General features: G+C 35.6%; 2 protein-coding genes across 2 annotated transcripts in view; both read right to left on the reverse strand.

Moving 5' to 3' along the window:
* Positions 1-5818, reverse strand: part of Rrp5 (Ribosomal RNA Processing 5) — a 76966-nt gene extending 71148 nt beyond the window's left edge. Inside the window, 3 exon segments of the mRNA XM_067085011.1 lie at positions 43-171; positions 2129-2192; positions 5684-5818. Of these exon segments, the coding sequence (XP_066941112.1) occupies positions 43-171; positions 2129-2161 (162 nt within the window). The 5' untranslated portion in view covers positions 2162-2192; positions 5684-5818.
* A 2809-nt stretch (positions 5819-8627) lies between these two features.
* Positions 8628-15148, reverse strand: Bug22 (cilia- and flagella-associated protein 20). The gene is made up of 4 exons (XM_067084582.1): positions 14939-15148; positions 13070-13149; positions 11158-11269; positions 8628-9636 (listed from the first exon to the last, which is right to left on the reverse strand). Exons 1-4 carry the CDS (start codon positions 15020-15022, stop codon positions 9325-9327), a joined length of 588 nt encoding a protein of 195 aa, XP_066940683.1. The 5' UTR covers positions 15023-15148; the 3' UTR covers positions 8628-9324.
* Positions 15149-18181: the final 3033 nt, after the last annotated feature.

The raw sequence follows: 18181 nt of genomic DNA on the forward strand, positions 1-18181 counted from the left end.
TAAAAGTAACCTTGATCTATCAATGTTTTAACTAGAACCTACCTGGTATGTCAGAGGTTCTAAATAGACTGGCACTTCATCTGATAACTTCAGCTTCTTCAATTCCGAATAGTCTTCATCTGGTTCTTTCTTCCTCTTTGCTGACTTTTTGGCAGGTTTATTTCTTTTCACCTATAATGGAAAAAACTTTGAGATACATGACCACTAATTTTTAATACATTTTAAGAGAAGTATTACTGTGAATTTACAGTGCATCATTATCACACAACTGAATTAAAAATACACTGCTGTAGTAAGTTCATACAAAAGCAATTGACAGGTAATAAGCTATTCAGTTCATCAGAGAACTACAAATAAATTTTTCATAATACTTTCATAAACTATTAATCAGCTCAGCTCAGTTCACCCAAAGATAAATAACATACATAAGGTTAGAACAATTTTTGATAGCAATGACTATATTCTAGTACAACAAAAATGCTCAATGGATTTGTGTAACTACCAAAGGATTGATAATTATAATATGAAAAGATTATCAATTCATGAAGAAATGCAACGTGCTTGGCATTTCAGAGGATACTGTGTAAATTTTCATTAATTTATTATTTGGATACTTATCATTTGTTGAAGCTAGTTATAACTGCCACACAGTCGGCATTCACACTAAGGAAGATCACTTGACTGACCTAGATGACTATCTAGTTCACCTGCTTTCCACCAGGTGTGTCTTGAACGTTTTAGTTCTTGTCAGAATTTGTCTCTCATTCAACCCCTTGCTGCAGATCTGGGGAAGACAACCAAGGAGTTTGTGCCTATGACTCCCTGTTTATGAACTATCTGAAACTGCATCAACAGATCAATGGTTGTTGCAAGGCACAAACAAGCAAGATGAAAGAATCAGGTTTGTGTCCCCAATTACTATCCTGGTGTTGTAAGAACAGGAGTGACACCCCTTTATGAACATTTGCCCAGTACCAGCCAAAAAGGGAAGGGTCAAGGTAAGAGGTAAAACCCATGGGAGTCTAAGAGACAAAGGTACAAGAACGCAAGACTCTTTCCTAACCTCTTGAAGTATCTGAGAATCAGAGGCTATAAAAACATGTTCAACACTGCATACACATGACCACATGCACACAGGAAGCCTCCAAAGAGCTTGGTCAACAAGGAGGAACCTATCTTCATCTTCCTTAGAAGCCTCATTGAGAGTCAGTCCTGAACTTTGTTACTAACAGCTCCTCCCATTAACTGGTTCTAATGACGGGAATAAATACAAGCTTCTCAGAAGTAAGTGCTGTAGGGAAAACCTGAAGGATAACCCAGAAGGGACGTTCCCAATGGGCCCTCCTGTAAATGGTACAAAAACTGGAAAAGAAAGGGAGACAACAAGAAGGACAGAGACAGAGCCTTAACTGCTCCTTTAAAGAAGAATGAACACTTCCACTTTATTTCTCTGACATCAAACCAAAGTTTTATTACTATGACAAGGTTAATAAACTGTATAAACAATTAATAACACGAAGAACTGAAGTTTCATGACACAGGGTGCCATTAGAGAAACAAAATACTGTAACTAAAATCACTGTTCTATCATCCAAAACAACAGAAAAACTACAAAACAAAAAATAGATAATATGAACTGCATAACAATGTCAAGCCTCACAACCTTGTCAAGAACTGTGGCTGCCTAGAGAAAGGAAGATGTTTTGACTAAACTAAAGCTGGTCAGAAAGTGACAGGTTACAAACAAGTGAGGGGGCTGTTTCCCATCACTCACCTGCTTGCAACCTTGTTACCAAGCTTCAATGACTGTTTCCAGTGTTTGCCAGGAATACCTATTTATAAGTGGCAATATTTGTATTCTCATAGGAACTAAAGATATTTATGTGAACCATAAAGCCTTTACACTTTAATGGTTCCAATAACAATTGTTTCGAGGGAGCTACCTGTAACGGTTAATTAAAAAAACTGGAAAGCTTCAATATTACAGAGTATACTACATAACTAAGGGACCTCCTATACAGTAATTGTTTTCATTTAGACCTAAATGGCCCATACTCAGTTTCTTAGTATAATTTCCAACCAATATATTATAACTTCAGTGTCAGTGAAGCTAACAATGAAAACTTACCGTAAATAAATCTCGTTCCTTATTTCCACCCATCCTTCTTGTTTGCGTTTAGCATCAATATAGTCTGAAAAAATAATCTGCATAAGCCAGGCTATTCCAAATACATTGGATTGAAATGCTTTTAAGAAATAAATCTTTCAATGACAGTAAATTTACAGTATTGTACTTATAAAATCTACTTGCTCTAATGAGTGTGTATTACTATCAATTGAAACACCTCAGGCTGGTTAATTTATGATAGTCTAATTTCTTGTACATCACAAAATTCATGGTAATTTGTACATTTTTTCAGATTGTGATGCAAGGTAATTTGTACATTTTCTCATTGAGAATTGTGACGGAAGCGCAAATAGTTATGTATCAAACAATCCAAGTATAAAGGCTATGGTTATTTTCTCTAACTACCCTATTGTTGTTTTGAAGGTGTTCCCTACCTTTCTTAATGCTGTTTTGGAAGTTCTAGGCACATTACACACGTGTAATACACTAGAACTTATGCATTTTTTTTACATTAATAGTTAGGTGACATTTTACCAAATAAAAATTTCACATGTTTTAAAGGTGGCATTCCAAGACTACCCAGTTTTCCCATCCTTTCTTACTTCAGTTAAAAACACGACATGTTAGTGCAAGTGCATGAAAAGAATTCTTACAGTTTTAATGGAAATTTTAGGTCAAAACCAAAAAGAAATATTTTTAGCGTTTCTTTGAAATTCAAAATGGAAACAAAGAAAGCTATATCACAAAAGTCATTTTTTTGAATATCGAAGGTATACAAAACAAACTCTTTCCCAATCGTTTGCTAGTAACAGTCACTAAAATCCCTTTTACAAAGATCACATTACCTTTATTAAATAAAAATATCTCAGCCTTGTCACAAAAACTGACAAATCTTTTGATCACTTTACAAATACAGTATCTTAAAACTGAAAGTCCCACAGCCTAACTGTGATTTTTGAAAACTGGGTCAGGTTTTTTATTTATATACCAGAGATGAAAATATAAAAGCAAAGCCAAAATCAAGATATTAGAGTATGCAATAAAAATTAAGTTTGGTAAAGGAAGGGAGGGGGGGAGAGTTATCTAATGTGCTCTAGGGCAGATTAGGTTACAGAGTAAAATGCATGGTTAGCCTACATCATAATCACTGCAGGATTGGTTAATTTGTGGGTCATCCCTGAGCAGGTAGCACTGGGTATCCTAAACCTGATTGGGCTGCGATTGCACATTTTGAGCTTTATTTACTTTGTAGGATAACTGTTGCTGATTGCAACACATGGGGCTTGTACTGGTAGCCTAGTTGTCTAAATAGTTACTTTGTGAATTATGAACTCTTTACCATACTCCTGTTTTTGCTTATTCTACAGTTAAGAAACAAGTCACTGTAGAAACACAAAGTTTAAGTAAATAAATACAAAAACTTTATTCTTACAGTGGCTTGTTTCTTAACCATTCAAGACAAACTCCGAGTACCATTAAACATCAGCAACACACAATAAGCTTCTGCCCAGAGGTAGTGCAGTAAAACTACAGAACAGCTCCGCATGGACTATTACTTTGGAAATTGACTTTTCCTACACTTTTAGTGTTGTTAATGAAGGAGGCGTTGTTGTTTATTGTTGGTCAATTATTATTAACCTCATATCTACCAAACTCGGTTGGGGACCCTATGGGTGGGGGAAATCGTTGGGAGAAACACTGGACCTCCACGTTGTTATTATGGAATGGTTCCGCACATGCGCAAGTCATTAGGAGCCATATGTTCAAGATGGGATTGACTAAGGAAACCTATTAGCATACAAAACCTAACGATAAGCATAAACAGTTCTGAGGTTAATTACATATGATCAACAAAAAATAATGGTAAATTCATGATAGCCTATGCAACCAAAATAGGATACTAGAGAAATAGTCAAATTTCAAGGTAATACCCATGCGGAGCTGTTCTGTATGGTTAATGTTTGTTTCCGGTCCGAACATCCCTACTCGGTTTTTAATTATACCTTTCAAATCTTCATTAAAAAATGAAAAAAAATACTCCAAATATATGAATTCTCACAAACTAATATTTATCACAATAAAAAATAAAATTTATGTAAATAACTGAGGATTTTTTCCAAGTTTCAATTTCATCTTACCCATGACTTCAAGAGCTCCCGTGAGTGCGTTTGTACATAAGCAGCTTCCAGCCATGCGCATGCCCCTGCATTTCACCCACTTATCTATCATTACGTCACAACGTTTTGATGTGATTGGCAAATGTCATTTGCCTGGGCGTTCTGTCGTCATGGCATTTGAAATTATTGGCGCAGCTCATCAGATCAACCAAGTCGGAGCGTTTACTCCTGGTAACTAGGCCTCTTTTTGAATACGATTGAAATCACTCAATAAACCGGTTTTCATTCACATCTTACTTCAGAACCAATGAAAACAGGTTATTTATTTCATTAGCCTACTAATTTTCTGTTGAATGTTTCAAATTTCACCCTTGACTGATATGTGGCAAAATGTTTTTATTTCTTATCATTTGCACAATGGACGCCGCGCATATAATGGGTGTGAATTTACACAGTATTAGCGCATCAGGAAATTTTTCTAACAATATAACGAAGCCTTATCTTTTGACCTGAAGTGTTCCAAGCCCTGTACTTTAAGATCAGGTAAGAACTTGTGTCACTATTAAAGTAGTGTTTTGCTCCCAAAATCGATAAAACGAAAGGTTTGTGGCTATACTGTTAGTGACTTCAAGAGAACTTATCTTGAAAGAATTAATATTCCTCCATGGAAGTTAGTGTTATTATATGTGAGTGGCTCTCAAAAATTTAATGTACACAATATGAAATTGTAACCTACAATTTTGAAAGGAGCTCTTCTCAAATTATGAGTTAAAAGGTAGGACAATAATCCCCCCTCTCTATAGCTAACATGGCAAAATTGTAACCAGTGAACACCCCTGGGGTACGTGGTGTTATTTTTTTACTGGCAACTTGGATGTTCTGCAAGTGACGTAAGCCTGCATGGTTGTCTACTTTGATCTGTGCATGGCAAACATATTTTTTCTTGGCATTTTCAATTATTCCATTCTAAATTTCAGCCAGAATTCATTCGTTTCCTGTACTTATCTTACACCGTCATATACTCTGTACTTGAAGTGTGAGAGGTTTGTAAACTTGACAACGAATGATTTCCTGTTGAAGTCTTGAATGGGACGATTGGAAACAGCACGAAAACAGTCGAAAAAATGTGTCATGTGGAGTTGGAGTTCGGGCCGGAAACTAACATTAACCTTCTGTAGTTCTACCTACTACAAATTCCGAATGGCTCACTGTATAAGATAACTTAATTCCACCCAACCTGCTAGTCCTTTGATGGATTAAATAGGTTTGACCGGCTAGCCAAGAATAAACTATCCCACTGGCCCTACCCTAATTAAGCAGTTTGCTATGCTATAGCCCAGCCCATCCTACTAACCTTATGTTTACGGCTGCCGTGACCCTATTTAAGGATATGGGCTCAGCTATAAAGTGGTTAACCAACCTTTACAATCTCACAAACCTTTTTGAGTATACAATAGTCGCACTATTCTGTAAACACATGGGCAGACACTTCACTTCTCATGTGGTAGCAATAGTAGTAGTACTTTTGGTTAATCTTAAGAACGGCTCTCCGTCTCGTCCCAATTTTATTGTTGTTGTTATCTTGCTCTTTTAATTTTTTAATTTATTTATTTTTTATTTCTTAAATTTCTTTATTTTTTCATTTTTTATTTTTATTTTTCATTTATTTTTTATTTCGCTATTTTTCAATACTGAAGTTTCTTTTGTACTAACCTTTAGCATGACTAATGTTTGTTATGAAAAGTTCTTGGTTTTCGTATTAAAATGCGGTTGTTGGACAGTAATGAATTTTCATACTATTATGAGCTGGCCACTATAAAAGAAAACGCTCTTAATTTGTCTTAATTTTATGACAGATATTTTGTACCTTCAATAATGCAGCTTTTCAAATTAAGTGTCGGTGCATTTACCCTGGGGCCGACGATTAAAGCTGCCTTTGCTGCATTTTAATACAAATGTTTGCTATGAAAAGTTCTTGGTTATCGTATTAAAAGGCGGCTGTTAAACAGTAATGAATTTTCGTACTATTCTGTGCTGGCCACTATAAAAGAAAACGTTCTTAATTTGTCTTAATTATATGACAGATATTTTGTATCTTCAATAATGCAGCTTTTCAAACTAAGTGTCGGTGCATTCACCCTGGGGCCGACGATTAAAGCTGACTTGGCTGCATTTTCATACAATCATTCGGATTTTCATAAGCGCCATATGATAGCTCCCCGATTTCTTGGTTTTACCTTCTTAGCCCTGATTTATATATACTGTTCTTACTTGCTTTTCTTTTATCGTTTTTTATTCTATTCTAATTTATTTTAAGTTTTTCGATTGTTTTTCCACTTGATTAACTCACAGTTTTTCCCATCAACCAATATAGGAGTTTATTTTGTCTCATGTTAGGATTGTAGATACTCCTATTGTTGATATAACAGTAGAGCACGAACGATAGCCTAGAGTTTTCAAAATTGTTCAAAATACTTTATGGCTAATTTTTTTTTTTATTAAACTATTCAAATACATGACCGTAGGTAGTTCTGATCCATTCCAGTATACTTTGCTAATAATCGTAATGCAGCTTTTAGTGGTTTCCCAATCATTACGCCCCTGGTCAAGATGTTATTTGAAAACTGTTTTCTACAGCTGTTTTAACAACGTTGACGAAGTGACCTGCAGGAGTGTATACAGTGACTAACTAAGCTGTGACTTCATGACGTCCACTCATCACGCTGTACATGCATTGATCACAACATATACCATTTCTCATCTCTAAATCCACAGAGACTTTTGAATGTCAAATCGTCAATAAATACAAGATTACTACCACTGGTCTATGGGTGAAGCTAACTCTCACCCCTCTCCCATCTTGTTCAATAAGAGCAAAAAGACAATGGGAGCTACCTCTGATCTGCATGTTCAGTGGTCGTAATTAATAAGTAAATATGCTTATAAGGTGATAGCTCATACAGCTGTTTACACTGAATAAGGGTTTCAAATGTTGGAAAATCCTTTTATTGTTCCACACCTAGGAAAAAACTGAATCCATGTGTACACTACTATTAGTTTAGAGCTTTGGTAGATCCTTTCATGGCACTCTATAATGCATTGCTAGTCAAAATCACGATGCGAGACACCATAAGAAAATTATGCTTGTTTGTTGTATTTATTTACAGCAAAACCACGATATTGCTGATTAAAAGTAATCATGTGTGTACATGTCATTGATTTAACAAGTGGGTGTTTTCATTTCTAAATTTACTTTACACAAAGAACTAAAGAGGAATAGGAGGTTGTCTCTAAAGGTCAATGCATCTTATCTTTATAATCACTGGATCCACACTAAGAGCCTGTTAAAATGAGAATCTGTTTCATGATAAGGCATTCACTGGCTTTGAAAAAATATGAACACACACCCAAGACCATAAAAAGAGTATTGATGGGCTATGACGAAAATATCGTCCTGCTATCAATGGGAAAAATGTCATTGATCCAGTGCAACCTTGCCCAGTTCCATTACTTCCATCATTGTTTAAATATAAGGTAGTAGAGTATTATCACTTGTACAAATTATTTTGCAAGTGCCTTATTATATCTACCTTCATTCCATTTTTCATGGTAACCTTAATCAATGTCCATGTCTACAAAGTTGAAAGTTAAGTACCTTTAAACAGACTCATGTTCTCTTGCAACAACAGGGATGAATTCCTCTATGTCGTATTGCTTAAGCCTCTACTGTAGCAAGTTGTTTTAATTAATATCTGAAAGTTTGGTAGAGCCTTATAACTTGGGGTATCTGCTCACAATGAACTGATGTTATTAAAAATTGTTACAAAGCCATGAGTCAGTCACACTTTTCTTGGAAAGCCTAGTAATGCTATTCTGGTTGCACTTATTCGAGTGAAATTCATTTTGGATAGTATCTATTCAGTTTTAGGTTTTTTAATAACTTTAACTTGGAGTTGGCCTGCTTCTTCCTCTGGAAGCAAGAGCATGGTTTGTTAGTTTGAAATAGTGAAGCTTACTAAGGAACTTTTTTATTCTTATGTACCCCACTAGGGGGGTACTACTTACAGTGTGCCTTCTGCAGCACATTGTTGAAAATACTAAAGGTTCTTTGTAGTGTTAATTCAGCCATCAAGAGCAGTTTCTTACTTTTACTCCATATTTTTCGTTAATAGTTTCTTCCCAACAAACAGTCAAATCTCTTTAACTATATTCTACATGAATTTTTATCTCCCATTTCATAAATTTTTCAACTGTCTCTCTGAGTCTAAAATATAGTTTGGTGGTGTGGTTAGAATGCTGTATAATAATACTGTACAGTAATGTAAATAATGCATCAACACTGAAAACACACAATCTGGAACTTGGAGGTAGTTAAAGGCAAATAAAGTGAAATACAAATTGTAATTTTACCTTATTGTATGCAGATAAACATATCCAAGTGATCACAATTCTGCATTATATAAAAATTTTGTCTTCATAAAAGGTGTGAATTACTGTACTTTACATTATGAAGTACTATATTATGTCATCAAAGACTAGACATTCAGGGGTACCATATAGAGTAAGTGCTCACTAGCCTAACTCAATTGACTGTTACCAAGTGAAGTACACAAATGTAACAAAATCTATTTATAAATTTATCATGATGCAAAATTTTTGAAAAGGTAAACAAAACAGGCTTAAATTTCAGAAATAAAAACAGTCATTGTATATTTTGCACATTTTGTTGGCTTACTTTGTTAAATTGTGAACTTGCCTAATCAAGAACACTCAGGGAACACTGTATTCAGTATTTCAAATAAATATGGCAAAATTATGACAAATGCTCAACAAAAACTTTCCATCGAAAATACACAATTCATTATTATGGACAACAGTAAGGGTAGAGGAAACTAAACGGGTTATGTTTCACAGCCCAATACATATATAAATACAGTGACCCCTACCCATAAATAATATTAATGATACACTGTAGTGCCCAAGCTTTCAGACTACAACATAAATGGGTCCTTGCACCACATGATCATGAAGTCATTAAGCATTACTCTGGTATAAATATTTGTCACTGAGAGCTTAAGTTTATATTGCAGACTTTGCCTTTGTTTGCACAGGGAGATATAACTTAAATTCTGCTGGTAATTCCTCTTCTGAGTACAGACGATCGGCAAAGTACACACGCCTTATCCGACAGTTGGCATGAATCTGAACTCTCAGTGTTTCGACGTAATTTGTACCATATGCCCTACGAACAAAGTCAGCCAAATTGAACACAATTTGATTCCACCCTTCATCTAGTCTCATAGGCATTGTGCATATAAATGGCTTTACTCTCGTTGTTGACTGGTAATTGCTGGCACGGAATCTTCGCCGAACATTTTTGTCATCAAGGACCTGAAAAACAAATGGATTTTAAGCATTAAGTATACATTCAGTCAGCATTTTACAGAGTTAAGCATTAAGTATACATTCAGTCAGCATTTTACAGAGTATGGACAAAGAAAAAAGGAGTAATGAGGTCTAATCTTTCAAATATCAAGAAACTATAATATGCAATACTGTATGTTTCTCTTGAGTTGGATTAGTGAATAACTGAAAAGGCAAATCAAACAACTGGCAGGCTGATTAAGATATAGAAATCAAATAAAGCTGCCTGACTTTACATACATAAGAGAGATTATGCATGTCTTGTAGGTCCGTTCTGTTATATGGACATGAATCATGGTATAACGATGAAACTATATCTAAAATGTTCATAATTTAAGAAAAAAGTTTAAAGATAAATATTAGGAGTCAGATGGCAGGACTGGGTTAAAAATTATACCATATAAGAAATTACAAAAGTTCCATAAATAGATGAGATAATGATGAAAGGAGATGGCATGGACATTTCCTTCACACCACCCCTGGGAAATTAGTTTATGATAGTGTTTTGTGAGCCTCAGAAGGGTTGGAAGCCCTAAACATACTAGGATGAGGGTGGCAGTGAGTGGAGATTTATGGAAGCTAAAGCACATGAAAGATGGGAATGGCAGAATTTTACAGAGGCCTCTGCATCACATGGTGTAGGAGGTGATAAGAGGAAAGCTTTTAAACTATTTCTCTACAGTATTATAAAAAAACTAAAGGTGATATAAAAGAACTGAAAAATATGCAAAGTACACAAAGATTGCTGAGCCTGACAGTGAACTGCCAGGAAATGTAATAACAAATATCCACAGGAAAAATGGTTTAATGTTTAATACAAAGACCAGTTTATCTAAGTTATGCATATAAAAAGTAAGAATGGAGTAAATAAAATCAAAAGTCAAAACAAAATCTTCATGACCCTAGAACAATTGATTAAGAAGAATAAATCCTGTTACATGGAGTTCCCTGTAATGGTGGTTTTCTTACAAAAAAAGAGACAAGCAGTGGTAGGCACAATTTATATTGAAATTACACAGATTGTCAAACTAATACTTAAAAGTAAATTTAACCCAAAATTAAAATAATAAGGTTTTGCACTGATAAAAAATCCTCAATAAGTTTGGTGCTAATCAAAAATAATTCAAAAGAATGTTTCATTTTCTTGGCAAAGAACTGTATAGATTTTTTTAAGCATTAGAGAAGACTACAGGATACGGAGACTTTACAAAGAATGAATTCCCTACCAAACACTATGCATACTACCTGTGCTTTTTTAAACATGCTATATGCAATACAGTATTTAACTTCCCACCATATATTTACATTAGAATATTCATAATCTTTATAGTCACACAAAATTTTGTAGAGTATGATGATAAAGATTCTATATGTTAGAATATGCAATATACTGTATATAAAATTTTCAAAACTTAAAGGTAAAATGCACATCAACAATACCACCCACAGTTCCCCTAAATATTATTGAGTCAAGTAATACTCCCTCACCTGTACTTCAAAAGTGAAATATTTGTTCAAGTTTTTCACAATCATAACAAGATAGGGGAGCTTTATTCCCAAGGTCTTCTTAGGATCTGCTGGACATGTTATGTAGGTTGTGCTGAAAAAGACAGAAAATTGTATGAAACATGCAGATAAAGAACAGAAATTTTGAAATTAATCTTGACAAGTAAAGCTTTAAATCTTCCTTGCTTTCAAACTGAATAAGCTGAATGATACTTAGTAACCAAAAGATGTCAAAATAGAGGAACATTTCATCATCTTAGGATGATCACACGAGCCCACGAAAAGTAATGACTTCCATCTAATAATAACCTTTACCCACTTGAATACAGCCATAATTTTGGGGTTAAGTGATGTACTATGTTTGTTCCATGACAATGTATGTTCATTTCATTAATAATTTTATAATAATAATAATAATAATAATAATAATAATAATAATAATAATAATAATAATAATAATAATAATAATAATGACATTATTTGGAATGATGTCCATTAATGAATGCCAAGTTGCAATAAGCTCACTACAGTACTATTGGTAATGGCTACTATGAGTCAGTGTTCATCACCAAGTGCCAAACTCAGTTTTCCAAAGATAAAAGCAAATATCCTGAACTTCTTCACTTTACTTTGTACTCAGGTTTTGCTTTCCTAAAACAGAGCAGGAGAACTTACTGAGAAAGGGATCATTGTTAATGCAGGAGCACAGTGTGTGATTGACATTACTAACCACAATGACAACTGCGAGAGAAGTCTCAAGTGGACTGAGTTCCTTACCAGAAACAGGAACGGATGTAGCAGCAGAAGAGTCCTTAGGTAATATCTTAGGTACTAAGTGATTAAGGAATGCAGCAAAAGATAGGGGCAACTGTATACTTGGAAAAGGCTTCACCTTCTTCAGGCACTGCCATGCAGCAGTCACCCAAGGAGCAACCAATATTGCAGAGATAGGAGGTAGCAAGGTACATGCACAGGTTGGGATTTCATCTGGCGAGAGCTGGGCTCATGCACCTTGCAAGTCACTAGACAAGAGACTACTTTCCTACATGTACCATCCTTGGACCAATCTACAAAGGAACACATGGAAGTAGGGAAGGGAGGGAGGCAGTCCGTGAGGGAATTGAAAAGGTTTCAAAGAGTCAAAGGTGGCGTGTTTGTTCTTGAAGATACTTGCAGTCATTGTTTTGCCTTTTTTAATTGCAAATGGGACCAACACAAATATTCCTCATAGGGTAATTAAGGGGTGCAAGACCCACTGCAAGAACAAAACTCTTGGGGATCCACCAATACTAAGGAAATAAAGCAGTGACACAACTACCCTTGTCCTGAACACTTTGTTGTTCAGTTTTCCTCCCCATCAAAAAAACACTAGCAACACACCGTGCACACAAGAAATATCCATGGTTCCAACTTTCAGACGGTCAGAGAGAACTGCAACAAGACATCCATTGTTGACAGTGGCCAAAAACAGTCCTTGATGATGGCAGGTGAGTGGAAGGTTACACAATTCAACCACATGGTTAACAATTAGTTTCAATGACCAATTCCAGTTTGTGCTGAGAAATATATAAAGGACAAGAGTTTGTATTTCCATAGGAACCAGTTATATCTGGAAAGGGTTAAATGATGTGAAATTGGATGATTAAGCTACTTCAAATACCTAAGCTGTAAGAATGATGCAGTTGGATATGAATGGGGCCAAAAGCTAGCAGATTTGGACTGACAGTTTAATGGGTAGCAAACAACACTGCTGTACAATACTAACCTATAATTTCAAGGAATTTGAGCTGTACAATCACTTGCTTAAACTTGTATGAAAAGATAGTTTTTATAACCACACAGAAATAAGTGGATAGAGATGTTTCTACGCCTATAATCAACCAACAATACTCACCTCACGTTGACTCCTACAATTTCTAGTACAAGAGACTGGATGTCATTGTCTGTTATTCTCTTGATGTGGCCATTGCGAACCTAAAAAAACACCATAGTTTAATAGAAAAAGATAATATATATAAAAACTGAAGGAAATGATTCCTAGAATCAGACCAGATCAACAAACTAATTGTTTCCTGAAATTTGAACAGCCTTACTAGCACTTTTTATGTGGCAAGGACTTTTTATCAGTAAAGCAAATCAAACTGCACTATCCCACCCTATTCCCTACATTAAGGATAGTCTTCAACCTTGTTTTAAGCTACATCAACAGAATTTCACTGTACAGATGGATTCCCTGTTACGAAGTTTCTTTGTTATGATTTTTTATTTTACAATGGCAATTGTGAGAATGCAATCGTATATAAAAAATTTGAATTTTTATTTTTCTCCGGTACGCGATGCCCAGCTATGACAATCTCACCCAAACGCGAGGTAGGAGCACACTTTCTCTCTCAGTAAGTCATGTACATGCTAACTGTAAACATACAAATGTAATTGTTGCTGCTTTATCAGTACTGATTATTTCTTTGGCCATCTTCCTTTGTGTTTGAGAATCATCAGATATGGCTATGAAATGCACAGATGAGTTGTGTTTACTGGCAACAAGGAAAACATTATTTTGTAGGAGAAAATTAAAATAATTTAACCTTACATCTCTTATTTACAACAGATTCACCTGACCCTCACCTTAATCATAGTATACATAGTATACACTGTGTTAATTTGGTGTCATTCTGGTCATAACTACGGTACCTTTTTATTTGAAAAATCTTATGACAAAGACTAAAAATGCCTGCACATTTGGTTAAATACATCCAGAAAATTTCCTAAAAAATATAAACAAACTATATGTATAATTTCTGCACCATCTGAATAGGCTATATTGGTAACTTTATAATTGCAACAAAAGTCATCTAGAAAAAGATATTTATTTTCGGGTGTCCTACTATTCTAGGATGTGGTCCAAATCTGTAATTTTATTGTTCTTGTTGAATCTTTAAATTAACAAATATATGCTTCATGTGTAGGCACTATTCTAGTAAACAATTACCCTACTCTATTATAAAAAACCTATATCAGCTTTATGGGATTAATCTGTGCTTAAATCAACCTCAAGAGATAAAAGCAACTACCCCTCCACTTGTCAACTGTACAACCAACAACAGATATGTGTGAGTACCAGACCTTCTAAAAAATCTGTTAACAATGTACAAGCTACGCCATAGCTTAAGTTGTAGTCTACCCTCAGATACTGGTTTTACATATCATGAAGCCTAGAACTAGCCTTGTGTACCACCATTTGTGTAAATCTGGTGCCACTGTAGGCTAGACAGAGAGGTCATGTGGTCTGGCCTATGCTACCCATTAACTGTAGTGAGAATTTCAGACTGAATATGACCTAAGCTGACCTACCTTTACCTAATCCAACCTTCGATTCTTTGCACTTATCTAGCCAAAGATGCTTCACCCCCCTGGACCTCCCAAGTGAGTGATGGACCCTCCATCTGCAAACTACCCTTAAATTGTACTGGTAGGGTACACTACCAGCACCCTCGTAACCCTAGGCTACAATCGGGTTAAGCTGGCCTAGGCTTTGATAGGCTACCAAAAAATCAATCACAATAGCACAGCCTACTATGGGTTAACATTTACATTTAGATCACTAGCGATTAGGCATTTCTTATGGAATATAAAAAGCTTTTAGCCTCAAAAACGTGGGAAATGTAAAACAGGAATATGATTCATAACACAGGATACGCTAATACAGGAGTGGTAAGACCAGCCTTGGCTAGTCTAGGATAAGTTTAGCACTCGCCTACTGTACCTTTTTATCCCATATCTGAAGAGGCTTGCTGCCAATACTGTAAAGAATTGACAAAAATCCACTTTGGAATGTGTTTTTGAACATTTTTAATGGACGCCCGCAAAAGACCCTCCTCGTGTTCAGTTACGCCTAACGACCATAGGACGGAATTCACAAACACAATTCCTTGACAACATGGAATGTGTTGTTGCGACGGCTTTGTTTACATCTTATCCTCCGGGTTTTGGGAACCTTTGGTAGTAACTCTCATTCTGAGACGGTGTTTGATTTTAGGTACAATCTGCAGAAAAATTTTATATATACAAGAAATTAGGGAAAGGACGGTAGTAACGGCTGCAAACGAAGTCTTATGAATATTCTTTAGACCTTGGATGCAAAGCTGTAGGAAAGTATGTGGATGGAGTGTTGAATGGTCATGTTTGATACCTCTCTGATTAGGACAGTGAAAAGACGCTTTTGAAATAAAAAAAAAACTTATGAGTTTAAAATCTTTGCAACAGGAGAGAATTGAGGGTGAAGATTAAAATGTTTGTAATAGGAAAGAGATGGGGGTGAAATATGCGTGAACTGAAGTGATGTTACGAAGGTATATGGAAATCGCGAAGATGAAGCAATGAATGTTAATATGGATGTTGAAAGACTGGAAACAGCCGATTCATACCGGTATTTAGCACTAAATATTAAAGTTGCTGCCACAGAACAGGCGTAGCAAGAAAGGTAGAACGGTGTGTGATGAAGGATTCTACAGCATTAACTACTTCATTCACCGACATAGAGGTCTCATCAGCAGTGCATCATACCCAGAAATGCTTCATTATTTACTACTCTCTTTCACTAGGACGCTTGCTTCTTGGACATTAGGTCCTTCTAATCCCAACCCCTGCCATTCTGACGTTATGCCATCCTTTCATTCTTTTTAATAGTTAGAATTATAAACTCTTTTCATCAACATTTTGTCATCTATTTTTCTCTATATGACCAAACCATATCAAAGCACCCTGATATGCATCTTTCCTCTATCAGTAACCTTGTTTTTACCACTTCAATTCCCCATATTTCTTACCCTTTTGATTGTTCTTGCTCGACAGTACCATTTAAAAAAAATCTTAAAAGCTTCAAACTCCCTGCCATAAATCAGAATCAATTCAAATTCATTCACAAATTCCAACTTAGCTTCCATATACTCTTCTTTTATCTTCCAAGTTATTTGCATGCATCTTACTAACTTCCTTTTTTCACAAAGTCTATGACTCACTTCTTTCCTTATTTTACACTACTGCTGAGTAACTGTACGAATAAACTGCTTCCATTTTTCCACTTTTCAAATTTATACTCACTGCTTTTTATTCCTGATTTCCATTTACTCGGATGACCTGTTGCTCACTTTTACTCTCAACTTTATTTCACAATCTCTTCACCAGTCTTTGAAGTTCCGCTTCACTATGTATAGTCGACCCTGCATCATCTGCAAGCATCAAACATTTTGCACTACAGTCATGACCCCTTTACTTACCACACAACTTTGCACCAAACCTCTTGTTTCTCTGACTTCTCGCATTACTCTGTCCTAAAAGATATTTAATAGTCAAGGAAAAATAACACACGCTTATGCTTGGTACCTTTTACCCTGCACCAGTCGCCCAACCATCCATTCTATCATAAATACTCGTACATGTTTTGGTGCTCGTAGTGCTAAAATCTGCTGGGTACACATTCAGAGATGTGTTTCGTTCAAGTCTATCACTTGAACATTTTCCCCCTTCATGTTTTGATCCATCTTTATGACTCATTTGCTTATATGTTTCCATCGTTACTATGAAACAAATAGACTCCTTCAATGTCTTGTTTATTGCAGTTAATCTTCCACGACAAATCATATTTTAACTAATGCTGTGTCTTTATTAACATGACGTGCATGGTTTATGACTCCCAGTGACTGAAAGCATTTTCCATTCTTTTGTACTACTAACTGCGTTTCTTGCAATTAAAATATCATATTGCTGTTTTAAATTTAGATTGATTTTTCACAGTCAGCTCAAGAATAACTATACTTGTACACAGGGCGTTGCTTATTTAATGGAGAAAAATTAGATTTCATCGTGTGAGTAAAATTGGTCAGATAAATTTTGAAAAATGTGAAGGATTAAAAAAATCACATTGCGTCTCTCAGCTCGTATATTACATAATTTTCAGTATAGACTGATCAAATATTGATCAGAATTGCTGGACAAAACTGATATCAGCGACGTGATACATACTTTTCATTCCTCTGCACAGAGAGGTGAATCGATCTACATTGTTCTTTTGTTATCTTCGACCAGCGTTTTGAGCACTTGCGCAACTATTCAATTTTGTTTCGTTTCTAAGCGTGAGGAAGCGATCGTATTTCCAAACCACAATCATTGTAAATTGAAGTTAAATTATTACTTGTTAAAGTTTGTTACATTTTACTCGATTATTTTCTAGTTTTATTTTTACCAAGCCTCATAAAAAAGGACAGGACACCATTAACATTCACACACCTGGCATTCAATCCGTTAACGAGTTTTTTTTTTTTTTTAGCGACACACTCAGCCCGGAGGATTTGTAGGGTGACTTTCCATGAACTTGAAAGGTTCTTTGGTTTTTGGATTGTCTTTTGTTCTTTGTCCATATTTTTGGCGGTTCTCCCATCGGCCCTCGTGGTCCACCACAGTAACAGCAAAACCTTTGCTAAATGGGCTACATTCTGAGAACACCTGTACAGAGTTATGCAGTTCCATTCTATTCACCGATTTCAAGGTTCTTCTTCTTCCTAATCTCGACAAGAATAAGTAGACACTAAGAAAACAAAAAAGAATGATTTATATGAGTGAGTGTTAGCTAACCTTCTTTTCTCATAATCTAAGATTTAGTTTTAGTACACTCGATCTGAAGATGACAGGAATGAAAAGTATCTATTTTACAACAATATTTAAGAAAACAGTGCACAGTAGAATAGGAGGCCTTTCCTAACATACACAGGATCTCAATTACCATTCCATGGTACCGAGTCACTTGTTGTTTCGTCGATACGGGACAACGCACTAAATTGCACGACAGTTTCCGAGTATATTAAGCAATCATTGAGAATCACCATTAGCCATCTTAGTTGCTGATTCAGCAACGTTCGTTGATTGTACATAAAGCTGCGCTGCGCAATCAGAGCCCAATTATTCATTCTTCTTGGTAGAAGAAGACGGGAGTCACTGGATAACCCGGGTA

The sequence above is a fragment of the Macrobrachium rosenbergii genome, chromosome 41 (genome assembly GCF_040412425.1).
Source record: "Macrobrachium rosenbergii isolate ZJJX-2024 chromosome 41, ASM4041242v1, whole genome shotgun sequence".
Classification (NCBI taxonomy): Eukaryota; Metazoa; Arthropoda; class Malacostraca; order Decapoda; family Palaemonidae; genus Macrobrachium; species Macrobrachium rosenbergii.

Excerpts from the sequence above, each read along its gene's own strand:
- Bug22 (XM_067084582.1), bottom strand. The coding sequence starts at position 15,022 with ATGTTCAAAAACACATTCCAAAGTGGATTTTTGTCAATTCTTTACAGT. Across the intron at positions 11,270-13,069 it reads ATTGTAGGAGTCAACGTGAG|CACAACCTACATAACATGTC; the intron begins GTGAGTATTGTT and ends TGTCTTTTTCAG. Across the intron at positions 9,637-11,157 it reads ATTTCACTTTTGAAGTACAG|GTCCTTGATGACAAAAATGT; the intron begins GTGAGGGAGTAT and ends TTTGTTTTTCAG.